Here is a 20,051-nt window from a genome sequence, read left to right as displayed (position 1 = left end):
GTGGCTTTGTTGAAGTAGGTATGACCTTGTGGAAGGGTGGGCTTTGAGGTGTCATATATGCTAAAGCTACACCCCATGTCTCAGCTCACTTCCTGCTGCCTGTGGGTCAAGATGTAGAACTCTCAGTGGCTTCTCCAGTGCTTTATCTGCCTACACGCCACCATGTCCCACCATGATGATAATGGACTAAACCTCTGAAAATGTAAGCTACTCCAATTTGATGGTTTTCCTTTATAAGAGTTGCTGTGGTCATGGTGTCTCTTCACAGCAATTGAAACCCTAACTAAGACATCTTGGGGCTGGAGAGATGTCTCAGAGGTTAAGAGCACTGACTGCTCTTCCAGAGGTCCTGAGTTCAATTCCCAGCAATCACATGTTGGCTCACAGCTATCCATAATGAGGTCTGGTGCCCTCTTCTGGCCTGGAGGCATACATGCAGGTAAAATACTGTATACATAATAAATAAATATTTTTTTAAAAAGACATTTTGTCTCTCCTCCTTTATTTTTATTCTTCACTCCAACTTAGAACAAAGTGGGAGAGAGGACCTTTTGGTAAGGACAATTTTTAAAACTCTATTAGCATAGTATCTTGTTGTGGAATATTGCTGTGATTGGTGTAACAAAACCTGGATGGCCAATAGCTAGGCAGGAGGTATAGGTGGGATTTCCAGGGAGAGAGAAGAAGAGGAGGAGGAATCAAGGTGCAGGGGAGACTCCAGGAGACACAGAGAAGCAAAAGATGCAAGACGGAATAGAGGTAATGCTAGTGATAGAATGTGTGTCAATATAAATGGATTAATTTAAGTTATAAGAGGTAGTTAGGAACAAGCCTAAGCTTTCACAATTAGTAAGTGTCTGTGCCATTATTTGTGAGCTGGCAGCACAATGAAAAATCTGACTACAGCATCTATCATACAGCTGTGGCAGGGTCAGCAGAGGAAAGAGAAAGATGCGCTTGTGTTGCACAGGTGTTTGTCTGAAGGTCTGGCGCCTCCTCCACAGGTGCATGAAGGAGTAAGCCAAGCAGGTCTGTGACTGAGCTAAGGAGTAAGGAGCCTGAGGAGTGAGACGATCAGCACGGAAGTCTGTGTGTGGTGAGGGGTAGGAGGTACAAGGGCTCGGGGAAGGAGGGGAAGGGGAATGCTGTCCTGGACTTTGAGTGGAAGAGTCTACACGACTGGGTGGGGAAATAAAATACTCCCGAGATCCAGAGCTGCACTGTCCAATATGGCGGTCTCAAGCCAACACGCTTCCTGTAGGCCATATGCACCAGACTCGGATGAAAGTATGTGCCCTATCTCACCACTGATGTGTTTTCATATCGATTACATGTGAGAATAGTGTATCTTGTACATGGGGTTACATGGTCACATTAAAATTAATTTCACACGTTTCTTCACATTTTCAGTAGCTACTAGGAAATTATAAATACATGCTTTGCCACCCAGAGAAAGCTTTCTAGACTCCACATGTAATGTAGCAGTTAACAAGAAAACTCCCTGTCTTATAGGTGCAGCAGGCTGTCAGGGGCCACAGTTGAGATGATGATTTGTCTGAAGCTAAATCTGTTTATTTTTTAATTTAATTCTTCTTAAAATTTTTAATTTATTTTCAAGATATTTATTTATTGTATTGTGTACATGGGTGCTCATGCCACAGTGAGTGTGTAAATAAATGCACATATACACATAACAAGTATAGATGTCAGAGGTCAAGTTACAGGAGTCACTTTTTCCTTCCACCATGTTGGTCCTAGGGATTATATTCAGGGCATAATTCCAGAAGCCTAGCACCTTTCCCAGTGAGCCATCTTGCTGGCCTTTCAATTCTTCTTTTTTGAGATGGTCCCACCCTGTAACCCAGGATGGGCTCACACTCATAATTCCCGGGCCTCATCTCTGGAGTACTTGTACTGCAGGCGTGCGTGAAACACTATGCCCAGCTTAATCTAGAATCATTTTGGATACAGGAGTTAGAAAGTCTCATGTAGCCAGGTCTGGCCCGCAGCCTTGTAACTGAAGGTGACCTTGAACTCCAGATATTTCTACCCCGACCTCAGAGTGCTAGGGTTGCAGTCATGAGTCAACACGTTGGCTTAATCTGGTATTGGTTTAAAAGGTTTGAAGATAAAAGGGTTCGTGGCACATTGTCAGAGTCTTGTAAGGATTTTGTGAGAACGTGAGACTCAGGCCAGGAGAGGAAAGGACTTCTCACATCTGTTCACACGAAACCAACTACCCAGTGGTTGGTTCTTTCCTTCCTGAAGGGGCTCCAGTATCATTCTGCTCTCTGGAGGTCACTGTCAGGGGTGTTTGTTCGTTAGCTTAGGTCTGAGACAGGGTCTCACTGCACACACAGCTCAAGAGACTGAAATGCAAGTTCCTTCTGCTCGGCTTCCCGCAGTCTCTGATTACAGTCACTAGCTCAGCTCTGGTCACCAAGTTTAGCTGTACTTACTGTCACTTCCTCCTTCACTACGTTTTATTAATATACATTGATTGTGCCAATAATGGTTTCACTGTGATTTTTATGTAGATACATAATATGCTTCGGTTACTTTTATACACCCCTCACTGCCCTCTCCATTACTTCACTATGTTAAGTGATTGTAGTGCTAAGAAAACACAGTTTGGAAGACACACTAGTCAGAGCATTAAAAACTCAGCAGAGTAACTCACCTTGTGCTCAGCAGGTGTCCTGTGGACATAATGGTGAGCTCCCAGGCCTTGCAAGGTGCCCAGGCCTCCTTTTGCCATATTTACCCAGGAATTATCTCCCACGGTGGGGACCAGTTTCCCTGAAACCAAGGTAAGGCCTGAAGTGTTCATTGTCAAAGTTCGCTCAACGGATCTGAAGTAGTTAAGAACTCCTAGACAGATGCGCTGAAACAGAGGAAGATCAAAGTCAGGGCCCCGCCCTGTGCTTTGCCCGAACCCTGCAGAGCAGACACTGATGGGGACTTCATGGGGCAGCCCTACTGTGAAGGGCACCGTCCCTGGAGGGAACTGATGTCACACACTGGAGACCCAGGAGTGAAAGCGCTGGTATTAAAGGTAGGCACGCCCCCACTCCCCCACTCCCCCAACCCCCCACCCCCACCCCCCCACCTCCCCACCCCCCAACCCCCATCCCCTGCTCTGACAATCGGACGCCAGCTGTGCCATCATGCCCGCACCTGTAGCTCCCGGATGTGCAGGTGGCGCAGACACAGGAAGGACAAGTAGGCCCCTCGCATCAGGACGGGGTTCTCATCAGGCTGGGTCCCATCACCCAAGCCCAGCAGCTGCAGGGCCACGGCATAGTTGTACCTTTAGCACACGGAAGACATAGTATGAGAGCTTCTCAGAGCAGTTCAGAAAATCTGCACACCCATGGGGTGTGTGACTGAACCAAAGGGGATTTTCAACAGCCACTCTTCAGAGTGCACTGGAAGGAAAATAAATGCTCCATATGCATAAATAGAAAAAGTCGCTGGGTGTTGGTGGCGCACGCCTTTAATCCCAGCACTCAGGAGGCAGAGGCAGGTGGACCTCCTGTAAGTTCAAGACCAGCCTGGTCTACAGAACGGGTTCCAGGACAGGCTCCAAAACAACACAGAGAAACCCTGTCTCAAAAAACCAAAATAGAAAGAAAGAAAGAAAGAGAAAGAAAGAAAGAAAGAAAGAAAGAAAGAAAGAAAGAAAGAAAGGAAGGAAAAAGTCATCTGAGTCTTTTGAAAGACAGTCCCAGGGAGAAACATAAATTCACAGCTCTTCTTTCATTTTGACTTCAGATGTTTTTGAGGTAACATGTGAACTACACACTCATCAGTCACTCAGTTTTCCTCACAGTTTTAAACCCATTTCCACAAGTCACCGATTTAATTACCCTGTCTCTGTCCTCTGCTTGACAGACCCGTCAGAACTTTGACTGAGACGTATTTTTGTGAGGTCCTCGTTGCTTGGCTCCACTGAAAGACCATCATCCTTCACGTTTTCATTCTATCAAAAAATAGCACTAGTTCAATTTTGTAAACATTTATGGTATTAACAAAATCACAGGTCATCATAGAAGTAAACGTCATGATCAACGCAGAGCAGCTCTGTCAGTAAAGGTGTTTTAATCTCAGCCAGCATGTGAAAACCTAGATTCCTACAATAAGTGAGGGAGTAGCTATTCCCCCAGATAATCTTTGTTTTACTGACATCCTTTATGTAAAAGCCACTCCATGTCTTGTCTATCACATGGTTCGCTTTACAAAATAAATTTGATAAAAACACTTAGCAAGAACATACATGCAAAAAAAAAAAGAACATACATGCTTGGACCTTTGAGTCTCTCTCACACGTATGTGTTTGGGTGTGTGTGTATGTGTGTGTGTGTGTGTGTGTGTGTGTGTGTGTAAGATGTGTATGTACACTTCTGTGTATGTACATGTCTCCTTCAATCACTTTGCCTCTTATTGAACGTGGGGCTCACCGATTGTCTACACAGATGAGCTCCAAGTTTAGTAAGGGCCCTGTCAGGCCTCCTGTGAATGTGTGGTTGAGTATCCGACATGCTCGTTTTTCATGGTGTTCAGAAGGGTTCAGTCTTGTACCTGACCACGCAGGGACAACTGTGGAGGCAGTGCTGTTTATGACCTGGTCTTGGGCCTCTGAGCAGCCTCTCCTAGTTAGCCTCCCTTTGATTCCTAGACGCACCGCCAGTTCTCCCAAAATGCACTCCTTCGTGGTGATGCAGTGGCAGAGGCTGAGGTAGAAACCTGTCTGAGTTATGTGTGTGCTGGTGTCTGGTTGATGGGATTGCACCATCTGAGGAATGCTCCAAACAACCAGTTTCCTCTTTTATTACAGCAGCAGAATATGCATCCTGGCACTTGGCCACTCGGATGAACGTGACATTCCCAAGCCTCTCCCTACTGGCCACTGTAGCCCTGTCACTAAACAAACAGAGAAAGGGAAGAGAGTGGGTCAAAGTGCCAGCCATCTTACAACTTATGGGAATATTCAAAGAAGTAGGTTCCCCACCCCTAATTCTCCACCCTCCTCCTTGGAACAGGAACTCTATTTCAGGCTACCTAATCTCGGGTTCAAGGACTCCACGGAGCAGAGTGGCCAGTCAGCTCTGTGCTTGCTACCTATATCCAGGTGTTCAGTCCAGGAGGAGAAGATGCAATTCCCTCACCATTCTGTTTTACCATGACTAACAGACAACTTAAGTTTGACGGACGCAGTTCCCAAGGCTGTACGTGAAGGCCATTTGCTTGCTGAGCCTGTGGTGATCCCAGCTACAGTTCAACATGGACCTGTGTGCCCAGAAGATACTCTGAACCGCATCCTTTCTCTCTTGGGTTTGTGACTTTTTCAGTTGCTTCAAAACTTACCGGAGCAGAAAGTGACTTGGAATTGCAGAGAAAGACTCTCGAAAGAATGGTCAAATAGAGCACAGAGTAATGCTGGGCCGGTGGGCTGCCAGGAAGGAAGCAGTTGAGCAAGAAGAGATGGCCTCGCATCCTCCAGGAAAAGGAACGCAAGCACAGGAAATGCTCCAAGTCCAGAACATTCCTCAGGAACTTGCTGGGAACACGGGACAGACCAGAGTGTCACCGACACCTTCTGTGGCTGCTGTTTCTTCCCGGACAGGCAGATCTTTGCCCTTGACCCTGCCTGTGACAGTTTTTCAACATGGCTGAGCTCATGGGTTTTTGCATTTTGGATTTCTACTGATTGCTAATCTCACTTCCTTCTTAAAATCTGGCAAACTATATGAGAATATCCTTGTAGCCAGGATGTAAAGGGAACATTTAAAACTTTGTTGGTTCAGATTATACAGTCAAGGTTTTTTTTTCTTCCTTATACTTTTCTGCATTTCCTAATTTTTCCATGATAAATATGCACATTCCTACTATCATTTTAAAAATGTTTTAAGTGTGTATGTGTGTGCATGTATGATGTGGTCTATGACACGGGCATGTATATGTCTTGGCGTGTGTGTGTGTGTGTGTGTGTGTGTGTGTGACAGGACAGATTTCACTCAATTCTTCCCACCACGGGTTCTGGTGACTGAACTCAATCATCAAGTTTTTGTGGCAATCAATTTTATCCACTTAAGTCATCTTGCTAGCCCAAAAATATTTATTTATTTATAATTAGATTTATTTTACTTTTTTTTAGACAAACCTATATACATTTATTTATAGGTCTTAATGCAGCACAATATACATGAAAATTGAGAACATTGCTCATTAAACCTAACTTTAAATTTTAGTTTGAAAATGGAGTTTCTCCAGAGAAACGACCAGTATGAAATGCACCTCACCTGTGCTCATGTATCACGAGAGCACTGATCAAAGCCATTTAATTGAAATGAGCATGGTGAGTATAAATGAGTAATTTCTTTTATGTAGTAGCAAAGAGAGTCAATAATCCTTTCAGGAAAGAGACTATTTCATTTCCTCCCAACTTGGATTCACCATAAACTCGATCCACAAATGATATTGGAACCTCACCAATGGTGTAATTCAACTGTCTTGCTCGAACAATCATCTCCATCTGAAAGACATATCCTTTGGAGACACATTTTTCTATTAATTTCTGCAGAACTTCTTTTCGGTACAATTTGAAGCTTCCTGTTAAGTCCGACGCTCCTGGTCTCAGCAAAATCTGAGTTATAAAATTGGCCCCACGGCTGATTATCTTTCTTTTCAAATCCCAGCCATAAACACCCCCATTTCCTTTGTAGCGAGTTCCAGAGACAATATCAAAATTACCCTCCTTTTGTTTCCTGATAAATTCAGGAATAAATTTGGGATGGTGTGAGAGATCAGCATCCATAATGATGACATAGTTTCCTGTGGCATGTTTTATTCCATGAATATAGGCAGTTCCCAGGCCCAGCTTTTTCTCCCGTGGTCTTAGGAGAATTCTGTCTGACCCATAGATCTTTTCCAGTTGTTCGGCAACTTCTCTTGTCCCATCTGGGCTTCCATCATCTATGATTATAATTTCATAGTTGATCGCACTCTCGGAGAAGCTCTTCACCAGCAGCCACATGATGAGCGGCAGGTTCTCGTGCTCGTTGTAGGTGGGCAGGAGTACCGAGTACTTGTCCTGTCGCGAGGAGCGGCCCTGCGGCGGCCGAGGAGACGCAGCACCGCCGCGACTCGCCCCCGTGGAGCTTATTTTACTTTTTATGTATATGGAAGTCTGTATACCACATGTGTGCTTGGTGTTCTTGGAGGCTAGAAGGTCACTGGATCCTTTGGAACTAGAGTTACAGATGGTTGTGAGCTGCCATGTGGGAACAGAATTGAACCCAGGTCCTCTGGAGGAGCAGCCGGTGTTCTTAACCATTGAGCTATCTCTCCAGCCCCAGAGAATATTTATTTTTAGAATTTGATGAGCCCTGTGTTTTGCTGATCTTGCTTATGGGGGCTGCCATGTACCACACTCTTGGGTGGCCCTCATACTGACTGCCTCCCACCACCTCTGGAGTCAGTCTGAGAAGTGGCAGGCAGACTGTCTCTGGTGTGTGGCCACTGAGCACGGGCAAAGGCTCCACCACTGCTCCCTGGTTCTGTAGCCTGGGTGTGGTGCTTCCTGTCATGGACCCCTCCATGAGCATCCCATTTAAACTGTATCTTTAAGCATCATCATCAGAAGAAAATCTCTGTAGAGCTGGTTTAATGTGTCTAGTTCCTAGACCTGGTGTTTAATAGGAGCTATTTGTGGGTAGTCATGTAACCTGTAGCATATAATAGAAAGGCTATTAAAAAGAACAACAGAGTGGCTAGGGAGATGGTTCAGTCACCAAAGGCTTGCTGTGCAAACATGGGAATACAGGTTCAGTCTTTAGTACCTATGTAAAACCTGTGACATAGGCCTGTAATCCCAGTGCTGGGGAGGTGGAGGCAGGAGGATCTTGCTAGTTGGCCTAGCCAATCATCAAGTTCCAGGTTCAGCAAGAGATCCTGGCCCAAAAAATAAGGTGGACAGAGGTTGAGGGAGACACTTGGCATTGACCTCTACCCACAATGTGTACACACACACACACACACACACACACACACACACACACACACACACACACCACACACACACGCCACACACTGTGGCCATGAAAAAGCAAGCTCACATTAAGGATTCTTCTACAATCTGCCTGGCCTGAACTCGGAAAGGCTGTCAAAGTCATGATAAACAAGCAGACTGGGAACTACGGAGGCAGATGAGACCAGACCACCAGGCCGATATAACTGACTGAAAAGGGGGCCCTGGAAGAAGGCTGGAGCAGAGGGGGACATTCTCGGGGGAAGTGGGTGAGGCCTGCCTGCACCTAGCTTACTGCCATCGCGCACCAGGATTGGTTCCTCAGCTGACAGATGCACTGTAAGATGCACTTAAGATACCAGTGGCGGGAGAACCCCTTGTAACGTTTCTGTAAGCCCTGAACTATAAAAAACAATCGTTTCATTAAACAGTGAAAACCCTAAAAAAGCTTTGCCCACAGACAGCTGTCCCTCCGAGGTTCCACTACAGGTAACTGACGATTGTGTGCTGTTGCAGCTGTCCAGGCGCCCACCCCTGCCTCCTGCGGAGCGCCCTGCAGAAAGAAACTTGCCACAGGTTCTTAGCTGCCACCTGCCAACTTCAGAGTCAGAGCGCTGACCTGCACACAGATGCTAAAAATGCTTGACAGCTACAAGCTTGCAAAACTGCACCCGCGCCTCAGATCCAAGCCCAGATTCCAGCACCCTCCCAGGTGCCTCTGTTACCCTATCCTGATCTCACATGACCGCTACTCAACATTCAGAATGGTAATATGAGTCCATGCCGGCCTTGATTCTGTATACAGTGACAGACATACTTGCAGAGGTCACAAATTATGACTCATGGTGAAATTCAGCAAAAAAAAAAAAGTGTTGGTTGTTGACTCAGAATGTCTTTTCTTATACAATGTTGTCTTCCAATCTGCTGGGAAACTCTTTTCCAGGCAGTTTGTGTGGCTGACTTTTCTTCATTCCTCAGGTCTTCTTAGCTCAAATACACCCCACCCTAGACGGACTGGGCTGAGCTCTGTTAGAGTGTGTCCCCTCCATCATTGCTCTCTGCCCCACAGATGCCCTCATGGCACTCACATGTCAAAGAAACGCTTGTATGTCCCTGTTTAATTTACTTTCTGAACATTGCATCCCAGTGTCAAGAATCGATTATAATCCATTCCTGGAGCCCAGGACAACTCCAGGCATGGGGAAACATTGCTGAAGGCAGGCAGGGAGGGAGGGAGGGAGGGAGGGAGGGAGGGAGGGAGGGAGGGAGGGAGGGAAAAGGGTGAGAGATATGGATGGAGGGAGGGAAGAAGGGAGGGAGCAGGCAGGTGTGTGTTATCTTTCTCAAACTCCAACCCTGGAACTGGACATTTATGAGTATTCTAAGCCTCTTTATCATCTATCAACCACAAATCAACTTGAAAATACAGTGGTCATATTTGTCTGTCTTTGGCCAATTCCAAGAGTAACATTCATAAATCAACAAATAGCCCAAGGAAGTAGTTTCCTTCCTTCCTCCCTCTTTCCTCTTCTTCCTTCTTCCCCTCCTCTCATTTCTCTTAAGACAATATCTCACTCTGTACCCCAGGCTTCCCTGGAACTCATTCTTACCCCAGGCTGCCCTGGAACTCATTTGCCATGGAACTCTTTGTAAACCTACTGCCTCAGTCTTCGTAGTGCTGGGATTGTAGATATGAGTCAGCGTGTCTGGCTTCCTCCATCCCTCTCTTTTTAACACTTGGGAGACTGCCTTCAACTCAGCTTTGATGAGAGAAGACCTCAGCCCATCCCACCAGACTCTCTTCCCACCACTGACCCCCTCCCCCAATCAGGGAAGAAGCTGAGCTCAGATAGAAATGTCAGTTTCCTCTCTACTCCGGCCCAGCAAAGGCAAGCAGGAGACTTTCCTGCTTCCATTTCCAACATGGCTTCCCATACAGTTGTATTAACTTAGGCTTTCTGCAGCCCCTAGCCAAGCCACTGAAAGGGGTAAACAAAATGAAGGGAACAGACCCTCACTCAACCCTCTGCTTTAGCAGCCATGACAGGCTGCAGAAAAGACATGTAGGCCTCTGACACAAGGAAACTCCAGATCCTCTGGCCTCCTGGAGTCTAGGGCCAAAACTGAACACACACACACACACACACACACACACACACACACACACACACACACACACACACACAAACTCCAGACCCCCCCTCCAGCCTCCTAGGAACTGTTTGGCCACAAAAGAAACTCCAGGGGGAACCAAAACATCCCCTGTAGTCTCCAGGATATAGTTCTGAAAACTATTGGTGTCTACGTACAACAGGCCACCTGCAAGTAACAAGACAATGCCATAGAAACCACAGAATGTTCCCTCTCAGCACTGACCAATGAGAATAATGGGTACACAGGTATTACACACAAAAACATGACTTTGAAAAATTTCTTGATTGTTTCCCAAATGCCAACCAATCAGAAGCCAACCCATTCCTACTGATGTAATCCTGTAACTTTTGTCTTTAAAACCTAGCAGTCGACAGGGAACTTCACTCCCTCTGGAGGCTGCTGCGACAGCTAGTCAGACGGGGTCCCTGTCATGGGTGGATGAACAATCATTAAACTTTGCTTTTGCATTTGGTGGGTCTTCCTGGTGGTCTCCGGGGACTTTGCAACTTGGGCACGACAGCCACCATTTGTCATCACCGTGAGTCCCCTGTTTGCAACCACACAGTCCTGCAGAGGCAAACGCCTTCGGGCCTGAAGTGCCACCAGCACTGCTAACTCTGGTCCCTCGCTGGCTGTGGCACCTGGACCTCACCGCTTCTGCTCATTTTCAAACACCTAACTCCACCCCACCTCCCTGTCCCTCTCTTGCTCTCAATTGCCCCCTTTAACCAAGAGATCCCCAGACTCCAACTCTCTGCTTTCTCAGCCAGTGAGAAAACAATTTTGTGATTATGGCTTAAGGCTTTCTTCTTTTCCTTCTTTTTCTTTTTTTCTTCTTCTTATTTTTAGACAGGATCTCACAGAGCCTAGGTCAGCTTTGAACTTGCTATGTGGCAGAGGGTGGCCTTGAGGCTTTTGTCCTCCTGCCTCCACCTCCCAAGTCCTGGGGTTTCAGGAACGTGCGCGCGCACAGGTGTTGTATTTGCGTTTGCTTCCAGATGCTTTGGAACCCACTGGAACCCTTCCAGTCACACTTTCTCCATCCTGCGATGATGGTCCAGGATACTCACCAGCATTCTCAACTTCCCCATGCCTTTGATTTTCTACGATTTCCGTCACTCTACAACTCACTTCAGAAGTTCAAGCAATAGAGTCAAAGGAAAGGAGCCCTAGGACCTGTGAGCTATGTGGCTGTCCCTGATGGTCCTGCAGGTGTCACCACAGAGCTCCTCATGGGCCCCCTAACCTTGAGAATGAGACACCTGCCTCTGTCCCCCAGCGGGGTCCATTCACAAGCCCTGCATCCTAACCTTTTACTCATGCAAAACTCCTCTTTCTCACTTTTGGGGTGTGACGCCACGCCGGTCTCTCTCAGGGTCATCCCTCTGCCCGTTTCTTCATGCCCTCTCTTCTTGTTCCCCCAAGCTCGCCTACTTCCCATTTCCTTTCTCCATCTCTTTTTTTCTAGCATTTCCCTTCAGACTACGAACACAGTCAGGTCGTCCTGTCCTAAGTTAGCTAACAAGTCACAAGCAAATAATGCAAATTCTGGTTTCAAAACCAAATGGCGCCAAGGCCCAGACAAAAGGCTGCTAACGCTAAAGCCGGGCGTTGGTGGCGCACGCCTTTAATCCCAGCACTCGGGAGGCAGAGGCAGGCGGATCTCTGTGAGTTCGAGGCCGGGCTGGACCGATAGCCTCCGAAACAATACAGAGAAACCCTGTCTCGTAAAAAAAAAAAAAAAAAAAAAAAAAAAGGCTGCTAACGCTCTGTAGAAACTTCCTCACTGGACTCAGCTTCCTGCCTTTCTCAGACGACAGCCACCTGACCGACCTCCCTGAATTTGATCTCTTCCTTCTTCACTCGAACGCACATGCCCCCACGAAGCCTCCTAAAATACCCCTCTGCGAACAGCACTCCGCTTACGGGACACTGCACTCTGTAGTCTGTTTTAGGGTTCACAACCTGTCTTTCCCTCTCGTCCAAAGGGTGACTTCTCTTCATTGTACTTCTCACCCACATTTGCGGTCTCAGCACCACCCTCCTGCTGGCCTCTTTCCACTGCTTTTGTTAATTCTCTTCTTACTTTTTGGCGTTTCCCACACTGTTATGCAGCCCCACTAACACACTGCACACCAGGGTTCCGTTGGCTGCGCTCAACTCTAGTGGGCACGGGACTTGCCGCCTCGCTGCCGTGGATCTGTGGAAGCCGATGGTGGGCAGAACGAGGGTGCTACAGCGCACATCTGGGTGCTCCCTTTCCTGGGTGCTCCTTTTCCTGGCTATGATAATTAGCCTGCATTTAATGGAGCTTTGTTATAGAGGGTGAGTTCCTAAAGGTGACGCATGGAGCCAAAGGGGGCGGAGGGCCACCGGAGACCGCGTGTGCCTGTCCTACCTGGTAGAGCTTGGGGTTGCTATAAATATCCTGCCAGACTTGATCGTAGCCGCACGGATGCAAAGCCCGAGAAGTCGTGAAAGATGAGCGACATGGAGGCATAGTCACTGTCCTTGCAGCGTGTTCCTGGAGCACTTGCACGACTTTCACGGGGTCAGAAATCTGCAGTAGAGCAGGGAGAAGAGACGGTTAGTAGACACAGAAGGGTCCCTTGTTTCTTTTTTTAAAAATGCATTTATTTATTTATTTTGTTTGTGTGTGTGGGAGAGAGACTGTGTGTGTGTGACTATGTGTGTAGACTGCGTGTGTGTGTCTGTGTGTGTCTATGTGTGTATGTCTGTGTGTGTGTCTCTGAATGTGTGTTTGTGTGGTGTCTATATTGTGTGTGTGTCTGTGTGTATGTCTGTGTGTGTATATCTGCGTGTCTGTATCTATGTGTGCGTGTCTGTGTGCATGTCTGTGTGTGTGTCTGTGTGTGTATATCTGTGTGTATGTGTGTTTGTGTGGTGTCTATGTGTGTGTGTCTATGTGTATATGTCTGTATCTATGTATATGTGTTTGTGTTTGTGTCGTGTCTATGTGTCTGTGTGTATCTGCGTGTATATCTGTGTATGGTGTCTATGTATATGTGTCTGTGTGTGTATGTGTTCTTGCAGGAGCATGCACGTGCACATGGGTGTTATTGCATGTATGCACAGGTCAGAGGACAACTTACAAGAGTCTGTTCTCTCCTTCCATCATGTGGGTCCAGGGGATCAAACTCAAGTTGTTGAGCTTAGAAGCCAGGGCCTCTGTCTACTGCACCGTGTCACTGGCCCCTGGATCCCTTTCTCAGGAATCTGGAAGGAGCCTTAAGGGACTTCATTCTTTCAAAAGCATTAAGGCTGAGGACATAGCTCAGTCAACAGAGTGCTTGGCTAGCATGCATGCAATTATAGGTTCTCTCTGCCTTGCCATGTGGACCTGCCATGGGTGGCACACACCTGTAATCCCAGCACTTGAGAGCTGGGTGCCAGAGGAGTAGACACGCAAGGCCAGCCTTAGCTACACAAGTGAGTCTGAGACCAGACTGGGATACACGAGACCCCTGTTAAAAATTAACTCAGACGTTATCATTATCTCAATATATGCATCCATTTGACACTACAGAAATTCAGAGACACATGCCAGCTTCTTTAAAAGTCAGAGGCAGACTCCAGGACATCAGAGAGCATCCTCACAGTATCAGAGAGCATCCTTAAAGTGCTGCTCTGGTGAAAAGAGAAACCCCATCAGCTCTGGGTTCAAGTTTGTCCTCTGTTAGGAGGAGGCAGGAGGTGGACAAGGAGGCAGCAGCATGGCACGAGGCCAGCAGGGCTTCCTAAGGACACAGACTGTCCTCTACCCCGCTGTCCTTCTTCCCCCGCTGTACTGATGCCTTTGCCACACAGAGCAGTGCGTGTCAACCTGACGCCAACGCTAATGACATTTCTTCCTGGATGACTGTAAAACGGCCAGTGTGTAGCAGGTGAATAAGCATCCCTTCTCTTCCGGAGATGAAGAATTGAATAATGATCCCAGAACCTACCTACCAATGACAGGCAAACTACTGCATCATTTTAATACCACAAAGAATTCTAAAGGTCATTTATTCCAATCCTATCAAAATCCCAGAGACATGTGTTATAAGTATAAGAAAATTCATCATAAAACTCATGGGGGCCGGGGGCACTGGTGGCGCACGCCTTTAATCCCAGCACTCAGGAGGCAGAGGCAGGTGGGGATCTCTGTGAGTTCAAGGCCATCCCGCTCTACAGAGTGAGTTCCAGGACAGCCTCCAAAACAATACAGAGAAACCCTGTCTCGAAAAACCAAAAAAAAAAAAAAAAAAAACCAAAAAAAAAACCAAAAACTCATGGGAAATCTGAAGGAACCCCAAGAGCCAAACAATTTTGAAAAACAGCAAGGCTGGAGGACTCGTGCTCCCTGAGTTCAGAAAATATTGAAAATAAATAGCAGTCAAAATGGTTGGTGTTGGTATAAGGACAGGCTACAGGTCAATGGAGCTCATTGGTAAACCCCACATACATGGTCAAGGATGCAGAGACCACCAAGTGCGAAAAGGATACTGTCTGCATTAATGATAAGGATACTGTCTGCATTAATGATAAGGATACTGTATGCATTAATGATGCTGGAGGACCAAATAGCCACAGGCAGAATAGAGAAGTTTGATTCTTGTATGTAGATGTTGACTTATATAAATTAAAGACATGGAGTCGAGCCCTAAAGTGTAAAATTCTCAGAAAGAAACAGAAATGCCTCCTAATAATGGATTTGGCAATTATTTGTGAGTTAAAACTTTTAGATTTATTTTATTTAATGTATTTGAGTGTTTACCTGAATATATGTGTGTGTACCACATATGTGTCTGGTGCCTCTGGAGGTCAGAAGAGGCATTTTATCCCCTGGAACTGGATTTACAGATGGCTGGGAGCATTGAAAGAAAAAGAAAGCACAAAAATAAAGTCTTTATAGTGAACACATGTTTTGGTTTTTTTGTTTGTTTTGTTGTTGTTGTTGTTCTTTGTATTTGTTTGTTTTTTTTCCGGACAGGGTTTCCCTGTATAACCACCATGGCTGTCCTGGAACTCACTTTGTAGACCAGGCTGGCCTTGAACTCACAAAGATCAACCTGTCTGCCTCCCAAGAGCTGGGATTAAAGGCGTGTGCTACTGACACTGGGTTTGTTTGTTTGTTTAAGAGAAAGAAAATTCCACATTTTTTGAGGATGACATTTAACAAGGCTCTTACCTATAATAGACTATGGCTATTTTCTCACCTTCAAAATCTTTGACTGGAGATGCATTAGTTCATCTATTCTTCTCCGTTCTTTGAGTCTGGTAAACATCTTCTTCTGCCAGGGATCACACTTCGGCTTGACCTAGCAGACGAATGTGTTCATGGGTCTCGATAGAAGCCACACAGAGAAAGACCCGAGGACCTGCCAAAGTGGACCTGTGCCCCTGCTTGGAGGTTGGCCGGGCATGTGAGGCCTTGGGAAGGGTCTGCGCGGGTTACAGGGCTGTGAAAGGAGGTAGCAGTGCTGGTGGCACTTGGCCCATGCCAAACAGGAGTTCCATCTGGACTACACTGTGCAGACCACAGGCAGGAAGGAGCCTAGAGCCGCCAGCACTGGAGCAGAGGGGAGATGTCACCACAGAGTCCTGAGGACTCGCCGTTTAAAACTTTCCTCTTAAGAAACCGTCTCTAAACTAAGCTCCATTGCTATACTTTCCATCATCAACATGCTGAAACTTCTCATTTCATGTCCCAGCACAAATAGGTATGTTCAGACTGCCCGAGGCCACCTGTGGCCAAGAATATCTAGGAATATAGCCATACACAAAATCATAAACTCTCTTAAAACCAGAGTTTCGTAACTCAGTTGTGCAGTTCCCAAGCACAAACTGTGTAGATGACAATGCCATGTTTTAGTGTCAAAAGGTTGGACGCTCCTGACTGCTCTGCCCAGTACATCCGCAATGTCTATGTTTGGGGTGAACTCTAAGTCACAGGGTCTGTCCCACCTGCTGAGTTCAAGCCCCTGATGGAGGACAATCTTCGGTTCCTTTCTTTCAGCCCTCTTTTCTGGGAGACCTGTGTCTCTCTCCGAGGTTCACGTTGAAACCCACCCCGCAACATGACGTTTGTAAGCGAGTGCAACCTGAGAGCAGATAAGTTCAGGATAGCAGAGCCTGAGGGATGAAGACCAGTCCCTCATAAGAGGCTGCTGCGCGTCTCTGCCACCTTGTAAAGGAATGGCAAATGTCAGCAGTCTGTAGCCTGGAAGAGCGTCTTTGCCAGATTCCCAGCTGTGCTGCCAGGCAGACCTGCTCAGCCTCCCAAAATGTGAAAAGGAAATGACTTTGCTTATAGCTGCACACTTCACACTTCACTGTACTTTGTCAAAGAAGCCTGGATGAACAGCAACACCAGCCAGTCACACCAGACTTTCCAAGTTTAGTTCCCAGCACACACATCTGGCAGCTCACAACTGCCTACAGCTAAAATCCCAGGGGATCGTGTGCCCTCTTCTGGCCTACAGTGGTGCCTGCAGGCTTGTGATACACAAACATCTACTCAGGCAGGCACACACACACTAAATTGTACATGTATATGTATATGTATATATAATCTTTAAAAAGAGTTTCCTTTCTTTCATATAACAATCAAGCTATAGGTGAGTAGTAATGAATTAACCAAACCTGGTAGAATAATTGATGGTGTTTTATTGGGGAAAGAATTTACAAAGAAAACAAGTGACTGTCACGTTGCTCCCGCTCCAAGGATGTAGACCCTGTCTCCCTATGCTCCCTTTATCTGGTCACATCCACACCTCTAGCCATGTCCAAGGGGCATGGCCACTGTTACAGATGCTCAGGCGAATGTATTGCTGCAATTCCCTGTTTAGTCTAAAGAAGAGGGCTTGGGCTTGATTCAAAACTACACACAATGATGGCAAACATCAAGTGTGTGTGGCCTCTGCTACAGGTGCTCAGGCAAATGTATCACTACATCAAGCCTTATCAAACATGGAGTCTACATTTTCAATTTTGCCTACTCATTAAAATGTGCTTGTGACCCCCAACGTCGATCAGGTCATTCGTACACTGGCACAGGGTTGGGGACAGTGGGCACATCCCCAGCCAGGGCTGAATAAGACAACACTCTGCCTTATGGACACTAGAGACAAGTGCCCCCTTGTGCTGTTTAGAGCCATGTCCGTTGTCCTTTAGGTGAAAATAGTCCCTGAAGAGAATCCTAGAATGCTGGCTATCTTAAGTCCCACACTAGAAGGTTGTACACCGTCTTTGGAGAAGTCATGTTAGATAAACATCATTCACACAGAGTTCTAGTACTTCCAGTAATGAAGCTCAATGTTTATTAATCAATGATAAGTATTAAACAGGGTATCTTTAAACAAAAATACAATGAAGCAAGGCTCTGGGTTGTGGTGTGTTTTCTTCTCTCTCTCTCTCTCTCTCTCTCTCTCTCTCTCTCTCTCTCTCTCTCTCTGTCTCTCTATCTCTCTCTCTCTCGTGAAATAAGGCCTCAGTCTGCAGCTGAACTACTATGTTCCAAGCTGGGCTGGAACTCGCTGTGAAGCCAGGCTGTTCTTGAACTGGTGGCAATGTTCCCAAGTCAACCTCCCAAGTTCTGGAACTACGAGCTGTGCTGCCAGAGCTGGCAGGGTTCTGAAAACTGATGCTTTGACCACAGGCTCGCAGGATCCTAACTTGGATTTCTGGATCTGTTAACCCAGTGTTCTGGTTCTTTCTAGAACACAGACTGCTTGGCTATTGAGACGTGGCTGTAGTTCTCACCAACTACTGCCACTGGGTTAATCCTGGTGCTTAGGCATCATTGTGAATCCTGCACTTTCAATACCAAGGGCTGACATGGTAAATAACCAGTAATAGTTTAAACTAAAGTGCCGGCTTTACACAAATCAATTATATTCCTGAGTATCAGACTTTGTCCTTGTCACACATGAAATCATTAAAGGTGAAAAGGGAGCCTGGCATAGTGACATGAACCGTAAACCCCAGCACTTAGAGGCCAAGACAGGAAAATTGCCATGAGTTCAAGACAGCTTTGGCTGCAGAGTAAGAGCCTCTGTCAAAAACAGTGTGTGTGTGTGTGTGTGTGTGTGTGTGTGTGTGTGTGTGTGTGTTGGGAGGAGCTCTAGCTAAGCATTGTGACACATGCCTGTAACCCCAGCACAAAAGGAACTGGGACAAGAGAGTCAGGAGTTCAAGGCCATCCTTTGCTCCATAGTATAGGGAACAAGGCCAATCTGGGCTGTATGAAAATTCTGCCTTTTAAGGAAACAGATTAAAGATACATAAATAAAAGAAGAAAGAAATGCAGATCTCTAGAGTAGATTTCAGGTGTTGGAGGAAATTCCAGCTCAGATGATGGTGTGACTGGCCTTCAACGAAGAGCTAAGGAGGAGGAGTGAGGAGGACTCAGTGCATGGGAAGAGCTATGGGGAGGACTCAGTGCATGGTAAAAGCTAAGGAGGAGTGGGGAGGACTCAGTGCATGGGAAGAGGTAAGGAGGAGGAGTGGGGAGGACTCAGTGCATGGAAGAGCTAAGGAGGAGGAGTGGGGAGGACTCAGTGCATGGAAGAGCTAAGGAGGAGGAGTGGGGAGGACTCAGTGCATGGAAGAGCTAAGGAGGAGGAGTGGGGAGGACTCAGTGCATGGAAGAGCTAAGGAGGAGGAGTGGGGAGGACTCAGTGCATGGAAGAGCTAAGGAGGAGGAGTGGGGAGGACTCAGTGCATGGAAGAGCTAAGGAGGAGGAGTGAGGAGGACTCAGTGCATGGAAGAGCTAAGGAGGAGGAGTGGGGAGGACTCAGTGCATGGAAGAGCTAAGGAGGAGGAGTGGGGAGGACTCAGTGCATGGAAGAGCTAAGGTGGAGGAGTTGGGAAGACTCACTGCACAGGATGGGGTTTTGAATGGTCTCCATTGAGGACTGACAGCCTCTCCCCTAGGTCCAAGGGAACAATTTGCTCTGGGTACTAAGGAGGGGAACAAAGGGGACCCTCAGTTGGAGGGAAGGTTTTGGCATTGCTATCGGTCCCTGCAGCCTCTTACCTTCATGAAGGGAATCCAGGTGGCTCTCTTTTTCAGGGTAGTAGCAGGTCCTGACAAATTCTGCAGGCTAGCCCTCCCGGCCTTGTAGTCTGGGAATGTTCGCATCCTTTGTTGCTCCATGAAGATGCTCTGGAAGCTCTGGGAAACCTAAAGAGATTAACAGGAGAGGGATGGGACCTTCCCAGAATCCCCAGCCTCAGCATAGCTGCCTACAGAGCTACAACCTCGGGCCTTCAGAAGGTGCTGGCTTTTCCCAATTGCTCCGAAAGCATACCTTTCCTTTTCTTCTTCAACGCCTATTCTAAGCAGGCTTTACCTGACACTCCGGGCTTTGCTCTCTGTCTAACGCCATCTTCCCCACGTGTGGGTGCTTGTCTACCACATCGCTGACCTTCCTTCTCAGGCAGCTGCTGAGATTTATAGCTTGTCTGCTCTGGAGTTTTCAAATTAAATTGAAAGGAGAAGGGGAGGGGGGAAAGGAGGAGGAGGGAGGGAAGGAGAGGAGGAGAGAGAAGAGCAGAGAGAGGAGGAAGAGGAAGGTTGTCCAAGCATGAGAACCTGAGTTTGGATCCTAGCACCTATGTTAAAAACAAAACACAAAAACCAAAGGAACAAACAAAAACCCTCCATGACCACGTGTGTGTAACCCCATCACTGTTGGGTTCACCAAGTCTTGCTGGCCCCCAGCCCAGCTCCAAATTCAATGGGAGACCCTGTCTCAAGGAATAAGGTCAGGATAGATCAGGACACCAACTTCCTCCTCTGGTCTTCACACACATACGCACAGGCCTGTACTGCACACACACATACAAGTTTATCACACACAT

The 20,051-nt window shown here is 46.9% G+C and overlaps 2 protein-coding genes across 9 annotated transcripts in view; both read right to left on the bottom strand.

Annotated features, from left to right (window-relative positions):
* LOC101831404 overlaps positions 1-20,051 on the bottom strand; it is a 165,973-nt gene that overhangs the window by 111,725 nt on the left and 34,197 nt on the right. For all 8 annotated transcript variants that reach the window (XR_005869434.1, XR_005869433.1, XR_005869432.1 and 5 more), the window contains exons 9-14: positions 19,225-19,371; positions 15,403-15,504; positions 12,582-12,743; positions 3,870-3,982; positions 3,178-3,310; positions 2,681-2,884 (exon numbers count right to left, since the gene is read on the bottom strand). Coding sequence is in view for 5 of the 8 variants with exons in the window: in XM_040728142.1 (XP_040584076.1) it covers positions 2,681-2,884; positions 3,178-3,310; positions 3,870-3,982; positions 12,582-12,743; positions 15,403-15,504; positions 19,225-19,371 (861 nt within the window). In the remaining 3 variants the exon portion in view is untranslated. The remainder of the gene's footprint in view (positions 1-2,680; positions 2,885-3,177; positions 3,311-3,869; positions 3,983-12,581; positions 12,744-15,402; positions 15,505-19,224; positions 19,372-20,051) is intronic.
* On the bottom strand, positions 6,366-7,351 carry LOC106021396 (dolichol-phosphate mannosyltransferase subunit 1-like). The gene has a single exon (XM_040728144.1). The coding sequence runs from the start codon at positions 7,334-7,336 to the stop codon at positions 6,383-6,385; it is 954 nt and encodes a 317-aa protein (XP_040584078.1). The 5' UTR covers positions 7,337-7,351; the 3' UTR covers positions 6,366-6,382.

This window comes from Mesocricetus auratus, unplaced genomic scaffold, assembly GCF_017639785.1.
Source record: "Mesocricetus auratus isolate SY011 unplaced genomic scaffold, BCM_Maur_2.0 Super-Scaffold_100018, whole genome shotgun sequence".
NCBI lineage: Eukaryota > Metazoa > Chordata > Mammalia > Rodentia > Cricetidae > Mesocricetus > Mesocricetus auratus.
The sequence above is the reverse complement of the archived record's forward strand: the minus strand, read 5'-3'. Positions and strand labels throughout refer to the sequence as shown.